The 16922-nt window shown below is 40.1% G+C and overlaps 2 protein-coding genes across 3 annotated transcripts in view; both read right to left on the bottom strand.

Moving 5' to 3' along the window:
- Positions 1-3660: 3660 nt before the first annotated feature.
- Positions 3661-4330, bottom strand: LOC133282374 (coiled-coil domain-containing protein 96-like). The gene has a single exon (XM_061478392.1). It carries the CDS (start codon positions 4285-4287, stop codon positions 3709-3711), a length of 579 nt encoding a protein of 192 aa, XP_061334376.1. The 5' UTR covers positions 4288-4330; the 3' UTR covers positions 3661-3708.
- Positions 4331-5624: 1294 nt separating this feature from the next.
- Positions 5625-16922, bottom strand: part of LOC133282381 (chromodomain-helicase-DNA-binding protein 9-like) — a 75934-nt gene continuing 64636 nt past the window's right edge. For both annotated transcript variants that reach the window (XM_061478403.1, XM_061478402.1), the window contains exons 34-38: positions 16598-16737; positions 15871-16092; positions 14915-15043; positions 10818-10922; positions 5625-9051 (exon numbers count right to left, since the gene is read on the bottom strand). In XM_061478403.1, coding sequence (XP_061334387.1) covers positions 8206-9051; positions 10818-10922; positions 14915-15043; positions 15871-16092; positions 16598-16737 — 1442 coding nt within the window. In that variant the 3' untranslated portion in view covers positions 5625-8205. The remainder of the gene's footprint in view (positions 9052-10817; positions 10923-14914; positions 15044-15870; positions 16093-16597; positions 16738-16922) is intronic.

A 16922-nucleotide genomic window follows, 5' to 3' on the forward strand; every position in this document is an offset into this window, starting at 1 on the left:
TCTCAGGCTGAGAGTCAAAAACACAGCACTGCGCAGGCTACTAAGAAGGAGAAAAATGACTGCTACTGCTGAAGCCAGGACACAGGGAAAATGAAGTCCTCATTTTGCAGAATAACTTTACATCAGGATCTTGTGAATGGCATCTTCCTTCTTTGTGTGTGAGAGCATAAAAGCAGGCAGAGTTTAAAAAAAAAATTAAAAAATCATAGCCTTAACTTGTCATCACTGAGCTCCTTTTAAGTAGAGACATGCTTGATCTGATTAATGCCAAGTAGTTTTTTGGGTTTTTGGGTTGGTTTTTTTTTGGGGGGGAGGGGTTGCCTTTTTTAAGAAATATGAATGTTAGTTAGCTAAAGCATGAAATATTCTAAATTGAAGCTAAAATTTAAATTATCTAAGACAAAGTGTTTTGGGATTGCAACTATTCTGAACAGAAATACTTACCTGCATGTACTTCATTTCAAGACTTCAGCCCACCCTATTTTGTGGAAATTTCTCACTCAATTATTTGTATTTATTTCCAGAGTTCCTAAAATCATGGGCTAAAAAATTAAATCCAACAATCAAAATATTTTTATAATTTCTGCCAGGCTGGAACTTTAGGCAGTATAATTTACGGACACCACTAGAGTTATAATGCATTTCAACATCCTTCCTACGTGTATATGACAAAAAACCCAATGCCTAGCGCAAGGTCCTACACCTGGGTTGGAGCAATCCCAGGCACAGCTACAGGTTGGGTGGAGAAGAGATTTGGAGCAGCCCTGCAGAGAAGGACTTGGGGGTCGATGAGAAACTTAACAGGAGCCGGCAGTGTGCACTTGTAGCCCAGAAAACCAACTGTATCCTGGGCTGCATCAAAAGGAGCATGACCAGCAAGTCAAAGGAGGTGATCCTGCCCCTTTGCTCTGCTCTTGTGAGACCTCACCTGGAGTATTGTGTGCAGTTCTGGTGTCCTCAACATAAAAAGGACATGGAACTGTTGGAACAAGTCCAGAGGAGGGTCACGAGGATGATCAGGGGACTAGAGCACCTCCCATATAAAGATAGGCTGAGAAAGCTGGGGCTGTTCAACCTGGAGAAGAGAAGCTGCATGGAGACCTCATAGCAGCCTTCCAGTATCTGAAGGGGGCCTATAGGGATGCTGGAGAGGGACTCTTCATTAGAAACTGCAGTGATAGGACAAGGTGCAATGGGTTAAAACTTAAACAGGGGAAGTTTAGATTGGAGGTAAGGAGGAAATTCTTTCCTGTTAGGGTGGTGAGGCACTGGAATGGGTTGCCCAGGGAAGCTGTGAATGCTCCATCCCTGGTGGTGTTCAAGGCCAGTTTGGACAGAGCCTTGGGTGAGATGGTTTAGTGTGAGGTGTGCCTGCCCGTGGCAGGGGGGTTGGAACTAGATGATCTTAAAGTCCTTTCCAACCCTAACTATTCTATGATTCTATGATATATTCTATGCTAATATGGAATGATTCTATGATGATGATTCTATATCATCAATATTTTCAAAGACCTCTCTCACATGTACTTAATTATAGTAAGTTAGGAAAAGTTTTCTCCTAAAAGAATAGTTTTCCTTAGGGAATTGTTAACTGATAGTTAACATGAGTCATCAGAGACTCTTGACCATCAGAAGTCATTGCTGTAATTTTTTTAAATAGAAAAAAAGTAATTTTACAAATGTGATTAGAAATATAAACAAAACAAAGTGTTTGAGATTTTCTCACTGTTTAATTCTGGAAAGATATTATTTCCTTTTCCTCTGAATGTTGACAAAGGAATGGTATCACCCATGCATAGAACATAAGGGACATGTAGATGAGGCAGGAGAGTCATTTTGTAAACTCCTATAGCTACACTGGTACAAAAAAGTCTCCTCCACAGACACCAGAATAACCCCGATATTCCAGCAATGTAGATGTAAATTGTGAAGTGTTGGTCAACTAACAGCAGTGTAAATCCCCCATTACATTGATACAGCCTTCTCATGTTTAAAATAATTGAAATTACTAAGCACGGCAGAAACAATTTTCTCATAGACAAGATACAACAAACAGAACAGGAATTTGCCTGGGACACTTTGTTAATAACCTCATCTAATCATTCAGATTCTGTTTCTGAAAGAAAAATTTAAAAGGAGTGCAAGAAATTGAACATCAATACTGTGTTACTGGACTGTATCATCTAATCATCTTTTCCTTTGAAAGAGTTTAACTGATCTGCTTATATTTTCATTTACAGACTAAGAGGATTGGACTGCAAAATTAGAAGACGCTATTTTGCTTTTTTTTTTCCCCTCCTTAACCTATGAGTTTTCATGAATTTTCTAATAGACCTGCTAAAAATACATTTAAAAATACTATTACAGAACCTGCAGGACTTCCAAGGAAAAAAAACCCAACCAGGATGTCATGGTTTAAACCCAGTCAGCCATAAATCATGCAGTTGCTCTCCCACTCCTCCCACTTCTTGCCCTCCCCATGCTCCCGAAGGGATGGGGAGGAAAAACAGAAGAATGCAACTCCCACGGGTTGAGATAAGAACAGTTTAGTAACTAAGGTATAACACAAATCACTACTGCTGCCACTAATAATGATAAAGGAAATAACAAGGGAAGAGAATACAACACCTCACCACCTGCCGACTGATAACTTGCCCCTCCTGGACCGAGCACCGACCAGTACCTAGTCCAACCACTCAAAGCACTAGCCCTTATGTGTAACCCTCCATTACATCCTGGGCATGACGTGCTGTGGTATGGAATACTTCTTTGGTCAGTTTGGGTCAGGTGTCCTTTCTCTGCTCCCTCCCAGCTTCCTCTCCTCCCTGGCAGAGCATGAAGCTCACAAAGTCCTTGGTCAGACTAAACACTTGAGCAGTAACTAAAAACATCAGTGTTATCAGAGCTGTTCCCAGGCCAAAAGTCAAAAACACAGTGCTGCACCAGCTACTAAGGAGAAAAAATGACTGCTACTGCTGAACCCAGGACATTATCCACCCCTTATTCCATACCATTCATGTCATGCTCAGATCCCACATTTGCAATATACCATCACTCTTATCTCAGTGCACTCTTATCTTAGTGCATGGACCAGTCCCTATAAAGCTGCTGAGTCCATCTGGTCCATGATGATGGGCTCCATCTCTTGTAACAGTCTTTCAGAGCAGGAGAAGCTGTTTGCAGTGTTCACACTCTTGAATAACCTGGGCAATAGTGTCCACTGCTAAGTCCGCCCCTCGATCATGATTCCATCTATATGTTGCATCTCTGCCCTGATGGCCTGAAGTGCCATGGGCCCACCAGGCCCGAAATAATTCACCCTCCCCTTCAGCAGTTTCTGCAACTTGTCGCTGGGGACTCCATACAGCTGCCTTTCATCTCCGACACTTCCAGAGCAGTGGAGGGGCCCAGTGGACTAGATACTTGCCCATACTGTCTCACACATCTGGCCATTCATGACTGTCCAGCCTTGGGGAAAATCTCCTGGTCCTCCTATATCATCGTCTAACCCTAGACAAGACCCAAACCTGACTCTGCTTAACTTTTGAGATCAGACAAAATGGTCGTGGGTAGAACACACTCTTTATGTGTGCCAACATGCTAATCCCCATCACAATCAGCAGGAAAGTCCCAAGGGTACCCAAAGGCCATTCAAAACGATGCTGCTGTACTTGTCACTGGGGCTGGTGTAGCTGCTGTGCTTGCCAGCTATTCCACCACCAGCTTCTCTTTTTCTGAGTCCAGATCTTCCTCCTCTGCCTTGCTGGGAAATGCTGTGTGGTCTCCTGCGCCCTCCACTTGTCCCGGGTGCCCGAGGCTGGACCTAGCTGAGGCTCCCAAAGGGGATATCTTGCTCTCCGCATCCTCCTGGTGCTTGGCGGGCAGCTTCCGGGGAATGCTCTCGGCCGTCGCGGGGCTCGGCTCCTCCGGGGGGCTCGGCTCCTCCGTCGCCTCCTCCCACTGCTCAGCAGCCGCCTCTTCCCACTGCTCAGCAGCCGCCTCCTTCTGCTCTTCGACCGCCCCGACCTCCTCCACCGGATGCCACTCCCTGCTGGCCTCCGGCCCCGCTCCCGCCGCCGCTTGGTCCCCGGGGCCGCTCTCCTGGGCCGCTTCGGCCGCCGCTAGCTCCCGGGGCCGCTCCCCCTCGGCTCCCCGCAGCCTCATGAAGACGGAGGCGAGGATGAGGGCCAGGACAGTGAAGAGCAGCAGGATGGCCAGGTACAAGTCCACGGCCACGTCCGTCCCACCCTGCTTCTGGAGCCCGCCCGTATTACAAGTCATTGCCATGAAGTACAGTGAGACAAGAACCTTAGCCCAAGCCCCACACTTGATAAACACTAACACAGCAAATACCTGCTCTAAGTTACAACATTCTGAAACAGATCAAGAGAAACAAATTTGAGAGCCAATAAATCAGCATTGTGACAAGTGACTATTAATCCAGTCAGATCTGTCGTTATCTCAACTCCTCGAGCCCCACATTAGGTGCCAAAAACTGTGTTCTCTTTCAGTGTTATCAGCATTGTTCCCAGGCTGAAAGTCAAAAACACAGCACTGCACCAGCTGCTAAGGAGAAAATTGACTGCTACTGCTGAACCCAGGACACAGGAGAACATGAGAACAGTGCTCATATGTGTATGTGCATGTATGTGTATTTATATCACCTGTGTACAGATTTGAGAAAGCAGCAGCTCAGACAGAAAGATCATGATCTGAAAACAAAATTCAGACTGCAGTAAGAATGAGACCATTGAATCATTCAAGTGCAATGATAGGTTGGAACAAGGAAGCATCTGACAACCAGGAGACAACTCGGTGTCAGGAGAAATGCCCATACCTTGCACAAAATAAATGAAAAATAGCAATAGTAAGTGCTGTGCACATAATTAAAAGATTTAGTAATGCAGACTTTTAAAAGAAATATTCAAAAGGCACTCCACTGCCACCATCTTCATCCTGGAATATCAGGTGCATCATTATGTCAAGTCAACTTTTAGACCAGAACCTAGACCATATACTCCTTTCTAACCCTAACTACTGAAAGGCTGGAACCAACTTCTTACACTGTTTGTATGACAAAAGACTAATAGGAAATTGATTCCCAGAGAAGCATCCTGTCGTGGTTTAAACCCAGCCGGTAACTCAGAACCACACAGAGGGATGGGAAGGAGAATCAAGCAGTGATCTGGGCCTTCCAAGTGACTCCCCACAGTTTATATAATACTTGGCATGATGTGCCATGGTATGGCTTTGGCTACTTTGGGTCAGGTGTCTTGTCTCTGCTTCCTCCCAGATTGCCATGCCTGTCCACGCTCGTAGAGCATGAGACTGAAAAGTCCTCGATCACAGTAAGCAATACATAGCAACAACTCAAAACATTGGTGCGTTATCAGCATTGTTCTCAGGCAAAAGTTGAAAACACAGCACTGCACCAGCTACTAAGGAGAAAAATGAATGCTACTGCTGAACCCAGGACAAATCCTCGGTTTGATTTTTTTTTTTTTTTAAAGTCTTAATATTCCATTTTAGAGCTTAACACTAAAATTTAACTTTTGCTGCTGAAATCCACAGATTTAATCCTTACACAAACAGCATTATTTTCACATATTGAGGCTGACATCATGGGTAGTCAAAGAATATGTTTAATAAAAAATAATTAAACTTCCATTTGCTCTATAGAACATCATAGAAAGTAATTCAATAAATTACAAATGACTTTTTAAGACACTTGATCAACTACAGAAAGCAAATTCAGACTACACAGAACACAACTGGCAAATATTGCAAATGTCCAAAAAAACCAACCCTGGACTAAGACTTGAATCATGAAGCCTGAAACAAGGGATAGAAATACAAGGCGATAACAGCTAAAGGATCTTTTAGTAACTACCAACACACGCTTTATCATCACCTTGGATATCCTTTTAATTTTAACTTCAGTATCAATGTAATTCTACTGAGGTTTCCTTATAACCCTTAACTTTATACAACTGTATTTGCATATAGTTTAGCTGATAGTGGGACATTTTTTTCCCTTCGAGTTCAAACAGATTAAAAATAAATCCAATATATTACGCTCAATCTACACCAGCCTTTGTTAATTGAAACTGCAATTGCCTTATTACATAGAAAGAATCACTAGAATGGTAACCAAACTCACTTGACTATAATTAGGAAAATATTTTCTTTCAGAAATATTATATAAATTAGGTTTTAGTCACAAGATTTAGGATTTGTTTTGAGGGGGAAGGGTGTGAAGTGATGGTATTGTTGACATACTCCAGCAGCAAACTAATAACTGTTTGTAAAACTTTGGCTATTTCATAGATGCATCCTAGTTAATTAAAAGTGCTATATTACAAACAGCAAAATATGAAGTACTACATTTTTTATTTTTTTTCCCCATGATGAAGAATTGCTACTCCCTTCTCTTGGCAGTTTTTAATTTTCACTATTGCTAAGACACTGCATAAAGGGCCAAAAATCAGAATATTATTTGGGAAAATATGTAACTAGCACAATCCAAATGGTACTTGTATAATTGTGTAATTACATGTAATACTGCTTCTAATCATGGGACTAGTTATTTTGCACATAAAGTTATATTTCATTGGTAAAGTTCTTAATAAAACCCACAGTTTTACTGTGCAAGCAAGCAACGGAACTATATCAAAATATACAGTTGTGGGATTTTTTAGTTTTTTTTTTTTTGTGGTGTTTTTTTATTTATTTATCCCTTTGTAAAGATTTATCAATGACTTCTACTATTACCTGTATCTATTTCCTCTTAATACTTGCCTATTCTTAGACAAGGTCAACTGAAGTTTCGGTCAGCTCTGAACTTCGGTAAATGTGAATCTGGGCCTCGACTGCGACAGAGTAATAGCAGCTTAAGAAGGGGGAGGAATCGTCACATATCAAATCTTAGACAGATTTTTATATAGTAATTGTTCTAAGGATTTGGAATTAGACAGATGCCTTCTGCCCTGTTACTGTGGTTTCTAGGAATAATTTGTCTTCCTTACTATTCAAAGTGCTTTTTCTTCAGTAGGTAACTCAGCATAATATATGAAGTGATATACCAATAATGATTTTGAGTAATATTTAGTCAGATTTAAATCTTCAGAGAAGTTTAAACTCAAAAGGAGTTCAAAACTATCTATACTTTATTTATCATTATCAAAACTGGCAACTCCAGGAGGTTTTATGACGTAAGACACAAATAGAAATCTACACAAAGCAAACAAACAATTTTTACATGAAGTATTCGGTGCTGAAAGGTCTTTTCAGTGGCACTTTATGACAGTCTGCCTCTTCTGAGACTTGGGGAAACTACTCCTCATTTTGGGACTTGCAATTCTGCAGAGGGAGCCCAAAACTTTGCAAGGTGTAAACTAAATAGACCTACATGGTGTCAAGTAGTATGAGATAAAACAGGTTTTGCTTTAAGTTCCCCTTAGCGCTGTCAAAACAGAACAGTTGTAATAAAGGGAAAAAAAACCAAAACAAACAAACCCAACAGTCTTAACTCAGATTTTAACATGATATACAGGATGTGTTTAGAAAACAAAACCTGAAAACAAGTAATAGAAACCAATGTAAACTTCCTAAACTAACTCAGCTGAGGTAACAGGTAGCCAGTTTAATTGGCTAATTTGGAAAAATTTTTCTTCTTTTAAACACGCTTGTACCTGAATTGGAAACAGTAGTGCATCACAACACTAGAGCATTTTCATGTAATTAAAGCAATGGATGGTGATGTAGATTCTACAGCTTTCATGACATTCATTAGCTGCCCAAATTATTGCTGAGTTTTGATCTGTAAATTATAGGTGTCAAGGAGGCTGTAAAATTATATTCAAATTAAATCAAATATGCATAAAGTATTCTGTGTTCACTGCAAATATATTAAATATACAGCTCTTAATTGAGCATTTTCATAAAATTAACCCCCCAACAAAATTATAATGCATTTTGTTGTAATTTTACACCATTGTGTATTTGATAGTACATACAAGTTTGGAAACTTATGAACTTCAAGAAATATTACATGCAAAATGTCTCTGAAAGCAGTTTGCACTTCTAAACAAATATTGAAATGTTCGGTTAGTAAATCACTGATGCACTCAACACTAGGTTATTTACAACAAAATAATTAAAGAATAAATTCAAAATCAGTTTATAATTTAAGTGCAGAGTCTGGGGTCAGTCTTCATCACTAGAATCTGAATCCTCAGATGAAGACGATGTACTATCAGATCCAGATGAAGCATCTGCTTTCTCTGAACCCTCATCTGTGCTGTTTTCATTGTGAGAGCTTGGTTCTGTTCCCTCTTTGTCTTCCTCATCTCTGACCCTTGAATTTTCCTCCTTTTCTTCTGTAAGCTTTGCTGAGCTTGTATCATTGCTTTCACTGTTCTGTACATCAAAAATATTAGACTGAGACAAAGCTGGGATATGAAGATTAAGGCCTGGAGTGAGAAGCATCCCTGGGTAAATTATGTTGGACAAAAGTAAAGGGTTAAGAGAGAGGGGACTGGCAGCTGCAGCAGCAGAGGATGTTGAAGGAGAACTTGAAACAGAATTTTCACCACCAGCATCTGTATTTTGGTCTTCTGTCCTTTCTTTCTTTGTATCTGCATCCTTTGAATCACTTCCCTTTTTTTCCTCTGAAATAGATTCTGTAGACTTTGTCAGAAGCCCTCCCATGCCCAGCAAGTTTTGTAATCCAACCATCCCCGACAACAGCATGGGGAACATGGCAGCCATGTTCTTAGCTTCTCCTCCAGCAGTTAAACCAGCCGGCATTCCCATTAATCCTGCTGTCACTTGCAGTGACTGCAGGTTTTGCTGTAAAGCCTGAAGACTGGGCAGATCCACTGTGGGAAGAAGTCCGTTAGCTAGCAGAGGGTTAACTGATATGCCTGTGGCAGGGGAAATTGCTGTAGCCTTAGCAATCTCACTTTTGGGGCGCCTTCCTCGCCGACTCACTTCTTCCCGCACAACAGGTCCAGTGAGAATACGGTCAAACATACCTTCTGGAAGAAACCCCTCCAAGAGACACATTGGGTATTGTTAGTATTTTGAAAGCTTAAAGATGGAAAAGGAAAAGCAAACAAAAGACCCAAGCATACAGTAGCAATATCAAAGATTATGCTGGTATGTTAGCACAGCAGCTTGATCTCCAGACAACTCACTGGAATTTGTGGTGACTTTGTGCTATCACATCTTAAACAACTGAACACCCATTTCCACAGTGAGGTCCACACAGGTGTCTTCTCAGACCCTCTGCCCCTCTGATAACTCATCCCTAGAGGCTTGTTTGCAGATCAAGCCAAATATAGCTAATTATAGGAGCAATCTCAATTCAAGATCTAACCCAGCACTGCTTTACATTATTACAACATTTAAATCATTTGTCAGTTTAACTAAAAAATTACTCAAATTTAAATGTGTGACTGTACACACACCAACAATCTCTGAGCCCTTTTTATTACTGCTAGTGTCTGTTTAACGTCCTCTTATTTCACCTCATCCATAAACTTAAGAATAAACACTGAAGACTCAAGTTCAATTAAAATGAGATTTAGAGCACTTCTTTTTAGTGCTTGCACAGTATTACTTCACCTCTGTAAGACCTCCTACCTAACAATGAAGAAAGAATTGTAGTGGATACTAACATTCTCTTCGAAATGCACTGTCTTAAAAATTCCTCTTATAAATGGCAATTACAAGATCAACTATTACCTCGATACTACAGTAGAGCCTTCTTTTTTCCCCTCAGCAAATATCTCTAATTTAAACTAACCTAATGAAACTAGAGGAATTCAGAGCTCATGCTGTTTTTCTGCCCTGTGCATAACCACTAAATTCTAAAAGTAATTGTGCTGTTATTTATACCTCTATTCACTGCAGTCCAATCCTGTTCCTAGTTACCTATTTTTCTACCAGAATGTCCCACAAGGGTACTGGAGAGACTGGCATTTAGAACTTCATAGAAAGATTACAGGTTCTGTTGACAGTGAACTAGAAAAAAGATTTAACTTGGTCATTTCTTTGCCAGAGGCTGAAAGTGTAGCATAAATATACTTCTGATGAGTTATAGTAGGCGAGGAAACAGACTTCGCAAGAATGTTGACAAAACCATCTTCACTCCTGTTAGACACATGGAATGGAAGAGTAACTGGGTTACCCAGAAACCCTTTTCAGTATACAACACAACTTTTTAAAATTCAAAATATGCCCTTATCTTCAAGGCAAACAGGGAATGAACTCAGAACCATACACCACATTTGAGCCAATGACACTTAAAATGAAAGAGATACCAGCTATATAATAGTAGTAGAAAATAAATGTATTAATACTTGATTAAAATTTTGATTGAGGATAGTAATTTCTTAAAAGTGCACAATGAAATTTAATTAATTAAAAATAAAATATTTAAAATTATCTTAATCTTCCCAACTGTAGCTTTAAGAATAAGAAAGTATTCTGTGGCCTAATACTTTTCTTAAAAACCTTCAAAGGCTACATTTAAGAGATGAGAAAGTCACAGGCTCTATAAAGAGCCTTCACCCAAATCTCTAATTCGGGGTTACCAGCCACTGTCCTTCCCTTCCTCCTACTCACAGATGTGCCAAATAAACCAGTTTAGGGAACTGAGCTGGCAGAAAAAAGCTAACATTGACTCACATTCCACATTTAATATAATATCAGAAATTAAAAGTATGCCTTTTGGCATGCCTTTTTTCCTGTTTGCCTTGTTGATTTTTAAGATACATTTCATGCCATGGTTATCTTGTTCTGCAAATACTCACAGACTGTTTTACAACTTCTCCCCAGTCAGGAGCCACTCCATACTCTGGATTTTCTTTCAAGAACCTGCACAAATCCTTCAGGGGAGGAGCAAATGCACCCCCAACCTGGGAAGCAGAAGACAGAAGTCAGGAAATACTTCTCATTCAATAAGAAGAAAGGGAGTATTCATACCTGACACTGTTTAATTTTTTTGGTGTTTTATTACAGAACAATACAAATAAAGTCTCACTTGAAATTATCAATGCATATGATATAGCTTTCCAGTGATTCTTCATGGTATAGGTGCGATACTCTTGATTTGTTCTAAACCTACTAAACTCAAACTCATCTATTAAACTTATACTTTGCAACTTTAATACTTCACATTCTGAATAACATTTAATAACAGAGATTATGAAAACAAGCAACAAATGGAAGAGCAACCACATGAATAGAGAACAATAGTGCCTGAGTCTTAGCAAGAAGGTTGTAACTACAAACCTGTTAAACCTTTCCTTTATCCACTAAACGAGTCCCATAATCTCAGTCAACTTGTAAAAATACTTCTATTAAGAGGCTCTGCTTCTCTTGTGAAATTATTTCTTGCATTTTTTTTCCATGAAAAAAAGTCTAAGATTGCAAGACAGCATGTCCTAATGATATCATAAGCAGGAAAGTCAGCTTTCAAATTAATCAGAGATATTGTTCATACCCAGAAAGAAAGGAGAAATGGTAGAAAGAAGAAAGGAAAAAATTCCAGTTTCTACAGAGCTTTCTCTATAAACTGCAACTTAAATTCACATTCTCTAGGTTACTTTAAGTCCCCTCACCACCTACTACTAAATGCAGAACTGAACTAAAAGAGAAAATGAGTCAAACTGTGTTCGGTGATGCAGAGAAGCATGGGACAGGTTATAAATGGGAAAACAGATTAATAAACTAGAAGAGTCTCAACTATGGTATGGAAATCTATTAGAGAAAAAAAGCCATCATGAAAACAGACTTTTACAGCAAACAGGGATCAAATCTCTTACTCCTTGATCATCAACTTTGAAAAGATTCCTTGGGGCATGGCACACTGTAGAACAGCCCAGAGCTGTTTTTCAAGAGACTAGTACCACACAGGTTCCTCTCTAGAGCTGCTGTCTCAATGCACTGAAGAGATAAGAGACTCAAAATTCTGCCTGACCCTCCTCTATGGACGCACAAAGCTTTTGACCCTAATATAGCAACATAAAAACATTTCCTGCTTTCCCTACACCTGCTCTCTAACACAAAGAAAAGTACACAGTATCACAAGAGAAAATGTTCCATTCAGTGACATAATACCTCCAAGACTCCCACTGGACTACTGCTCTGGTACTAAAGCTACATTCAAAGGCACCATCCCATACCTCTGTCCAAACATGTTCAATAAACAGTCATACTCTGCATGCTTTTTTTGAATATTGACTTTTAGGCTTCCCCAATAACGCATTACACCTTTCCAAAGATTTGATTACCTGTTCAAAAATTTGAATTCAACACCTGGTCTCTAATCTTCTGCTTTTGTGCTTTTACACAAAAATTCCCCTTCTACGTTTGTTCCCGTTACACTACCTAAACAATGTGACTGAAAACAGGTATGTACGAGGGAACCATAAAGTTAAATGAATCAGAATAGTTAGGGATGGAAAGGACCTTAAGATCATTTAGTTAAAACCCCCCTGCCATAGGCAAGGACACCTCACACTAAACCATGTCACCCAAGACTCCAACCAACCTGGCTTTGAACACTGCCAGGGATGGAGCATTCACAACTTCCCTGGGCAACCCATTCCAGCGCCTCACCAAGCTCACAGTAAAAAACTTATTCCTTATATCTAACCTAAATTTCCCATGTTGAAGTTTGAACCAATTGCCCCTTGTCCTATAACTACAGTCCCTAATGAAGAAGTCCCTCCGCAGCATCCTTGCAGGCTCCCTTCAGATACTGAAAGGCTAATAGCACCAACCACCTCATTGTTTTTCATGTGCCTTAGCATGGCTTCCAGGAGAATCTGCTCCAAGATTTTGCCAGGCACAGAGGTGAGACTGACTGGTCTGTAATTCCCTGGGTCATCCATTTTCCACTTCTTGAAAATGGGGGTTATATTTCCCTTTTCCCAGTCATCGGGAACTTCACCTGACTGCCATGATTTTTCAAATATGATGGACAATGGCTTAGCGACTTCATTCGCCAACTCCTTCAGGAGCCAAGGATTGATTTCATCTGGTCCCATGGACTCATGCACATTCAGGTTAAAATGATCTTGACCCTGATCCCTTCATACAGTGGGCCTATGATCTTCATTCTCACAATCCCTGCATCTGCCCTCCACAACTTGTGTGTTGTGGTCAGAGCATTTGCCAGTGAAGACTGAGTCAAAGAAGTCATTAAGAACCTCAGCCTTCTCCAAATCCAGGGTAGCCAGTTCTCCTGATAGCTTCTAGAGAGAGCCCATGTTGTCAATAGTCTGTAATTATTTCCTACATACCTATAGAAACCTTTCCTGTTATCTTTCACATCCCTAGCCAAGTTGAATTCTAACTGGGCCTTAGCTTTCCTAACTTGGCCCCTAGCTTCCCAGACAACATCCCTGTATTCCTCCCAGGCTTCCTGTCCTTGCTTCCACCTTTTATAAGCCTCTTTTTTCCCCTCAAAGTTTCCTCAGCAGGTCCTTATCCATGTATGGAGGTCTCCTGGCCCTTCTGCTGCACTTCCTTCTAGTTGGGACACAACACTCCTGAGCTTGTAGCAGGTGATCCTTGAATATCAACCAACAGTCTTGGGCCCCCCTGCCCTCTAGGGCTTTATCCCATGGAACCTTACTAAGCAGGCTCCTGAAGAGGCCAAAGTCTGCTCTCTTGAAGTCCAGGACAGTGAGCTTGCTGCATGCTCTTCTCACTGTCCTGAGGATCTCAAACTCAACCATCTCATGATCACTACAGCCAAGGCTTCCCTGGAGTACCACATCTCCAACCAGTCCCTCCCTGCTGGTGAGCACGAGGTCAAGCATGGCACCTCTCCTTGTCAGCTCCTCTCTGCTCTCGTGAGACCTCACTTGGAGTATTGTGGGCAGTTCTGGTGTCCTCAACATAAAAAGGACATGGAACTATTGGAACAAGTCCAGAGGATGGCCACGAGGATGATCAGGGGACTGGAGCACCTCCCATATGAAGACAGGCTGAGAAAGTTGGGGCTGTTCAGCCTGGAGAAGAGAAGGCTGTGTGGAGACCTCATAACAGCCTTCCAGTATCTGAAGGGGGCCTACAGGGATGCTGGGGAGGGACTCTTCATTAGAAACTGTAGTGATAGGACAAGGTGTAATGGGTTAAAACTTAAAGATAGGAAGTTTAGATTAGATAAAATGAAGAAGTTCTTTACTGTGAGGGTGGTGAGGCACTGGAATGGATTGCCCAGGGAAGTGAATGCTCCATCCCTGGTGGTGCTCAAAGCCAGGTTGGACAGAGCCTTGTGTGACATGGTTTAGTGTGAGATGTCCCTGCCCATGGCAGGGGGGTTGGAGCTAGATGATCATAAGGTCCTTTCCAACCCTAACTATTGTATGATTCTAAGCATGGCACCTCTCCTTGTCATCTCCTCTATTACTTGCAAGAAAAAGTTGTCTTCCACACAATCGAGGAACCTCTTCGATGCCAGGATTTAAGCAATTCCAATGGATAATTTTCTATGTAGGATGCACTACCAATGTAATTGTAATCACGTGCAGAAGTAGTAATGAAAGATGTACAAAAAATTTAGAACTTACGAGAACGTTGCTGCTTTGATCAGAATAGTGTGCAATTTAGTGGTCATGCCTCTGCATTAGTCAATGACAATTTTGCAATAGATCAAGTGTTCAGTTCAATCTGAACATAAACAACAAAGTAAATTTCTAACTGGATCTTAACATATTTTCATAGTTGCAAAACATTTACTAGAAGATTGTCATTGACTTTCTTGCTCTGTGAGAAAGCTTTTCAACAAAACCCTTTAATCTGTACACAATTGTTTAGCAAGGGTAGTATACAGAGTTCTTCATTTCAGATAACTTTTCCTTTGGGAACATTAGAATGGGAACAGTATGATAAATACCTTTCTTGCGTTTCTTCTATTTATGAGCTGAACACGTTCTTCACCAGTCAAACTGTTAATATCCAGCTTATTAGGGTTGCGACAACGGTGTCTTTTTTGTTTGGGCCTCCCATCATGCAGCTGCATCCTCTGTTATAAAGTAATCAAAAAGCCCAATATCTTTCTGGTATAACTGTTTTAAAAATGCTAAGATACCCATGCATTCTTGAGTCAGGCATTCATTTGAAGTCACCATCGATTTCAAAACTTTTTTAATAGCCATAGTAATTTACTAATCACAGTCATGGAATATGCAGCCCAGTAAACAGCACTAAACCCTCTCTCTGATGCCTCTATCCGTTGCTCTGTTTTAATAAATTTTAGTTTTCAACAGTGCTTTGTCAGGAATGTTGCTACTGTTTTGTATTGTAACATCTTTATGGAGAAATGAGGTTATTATTCCAGATGTTGTATATATTGTTTTCCTACATTCTGTTCAACATTACCAAATCTCAAATTCAGAAGTAACATGATGTGAACATGATGATACCCACACAAACATCACTACCATAGCACTGTAATACAGGTATGGGTTACATCCCACGGTAAATTCTTGAGTCCTCTTGCACATCACTAATATGTGGTTACACATTTTCAGCTCCCATCATCAGTATCATGGTAACATGAGTTTTCTTATCTACGTTATTTTTTTAATCTTAGGTGCAATTAGACCAAGATCAAATGTCTTTGTTTAGTATTGCTTTCCTTGGCAGTTGAATTTGTGAAAGAGAAGGAAGGCTTGCAGAGGTTAAACTATGTAAAAAAAAAAAACCCAAACCCCGGACATTTTCCTTTTCTTAAACAAAATAGAATAACAAAGAAGGAATAATTCCGTGTAACATAGAATACAAATCCAAATACAGTTTGCAAGAAATGTTTTACTATTTAGCTGAAGCAGAGCTGAAAGGAATACTCACAGAAATACAAGCTCCTGAATCTTCAACATAGCCAGGATTTTCTTTAAGCCACCTTTCCAAATCTTTCCTTTTGGGGGCATCATCACCTGCAAGCCTTGTTCCATCTTTTAGGTTAATAACAGGAACTGGACTCTCTGCATCAAGCATGCCTTGGAACTGTGTGTGAGTGAGTGCTGGGTTTATTCCTGCAGCAACTTGACTGGAGTTAATACCTGGATTAACCTGGAGAAATTCAAGATATTTGATTAAGTTCTCCATAGAAAACAAACCATCACAACTATATCATGTATGATACAATGAAGGCCACAGTCCTGCAGATCATTATGCACACACTCAAGGACTAAGTGAGACTACTCATACCATAGATAGCGCCCTTTAAGTCTATACAACCAGGTCCTGTGACAGATGTTACAAGAAAGGATGTTAGAAGGTGTTGCTAGGTCAAATATCAAGTTCTTAATAACACGTTAATTACAGTTCATCAAAACTGGAATTAAACTTACTTTTTAAAAAGTTACCAGTACTGCATATATGTAACATTTACTAAAACTACAAGTTCTCATTTGTGTAGTCATGAGCCATCAGTGAAGAATTTCAGAAAAAAAAACGAAGCCTGCAGTTTTTGAATAATAACATTTTTGTTGTATGTTGACAGCTGGTTATATTCAGTTAAGGGATTAACAGTAATTTGGACCTTATTCTTGAATACCAAATCAAGTTTACTTACATGATTAGGCTGTTTATTTCTGTTTATAAAAGCAACATCAACTCCCTCCACATTCTTCCTTCTTCCTCTTCTCTTTTTGACTGCAGGCTGACTGTCAGCTATGACTCCATTGGCACTGGCTGTTAAGTGACTGCAAGTACCTAATTAATGATGCAATAAAGTCAGTGTTAGATGCTTGAGCTATTTATAAAAAAAAATGGCTGAATAAAAAAAGGAAATAAAATTATTTGAAATAGTTCAAGTGTATATAATTTCTACTTGTAACATCTAACAGAAATTGCCTATTGTTTATGGCTGTTTAAAACACTGTTAGTATCAGGCTCTG

This window comes from Pezoporus flaviventris, unplaced genomic scaffold (assembly GCF_033815535.1).
Source record: "Pezoporus flaviventris isolate CSIRO_AGI_PZ_B2104156 unplaced genomic scaffold, CSIRO_AGI_Pfla_v1 ptg000121l, whole genome shotgun sequence".
NCBI lineage: Eukaryota > Metazoa > Chordata > Aves > Psittaciformes > Psittacidae > Pezoporus > Pezoporus flaviventris.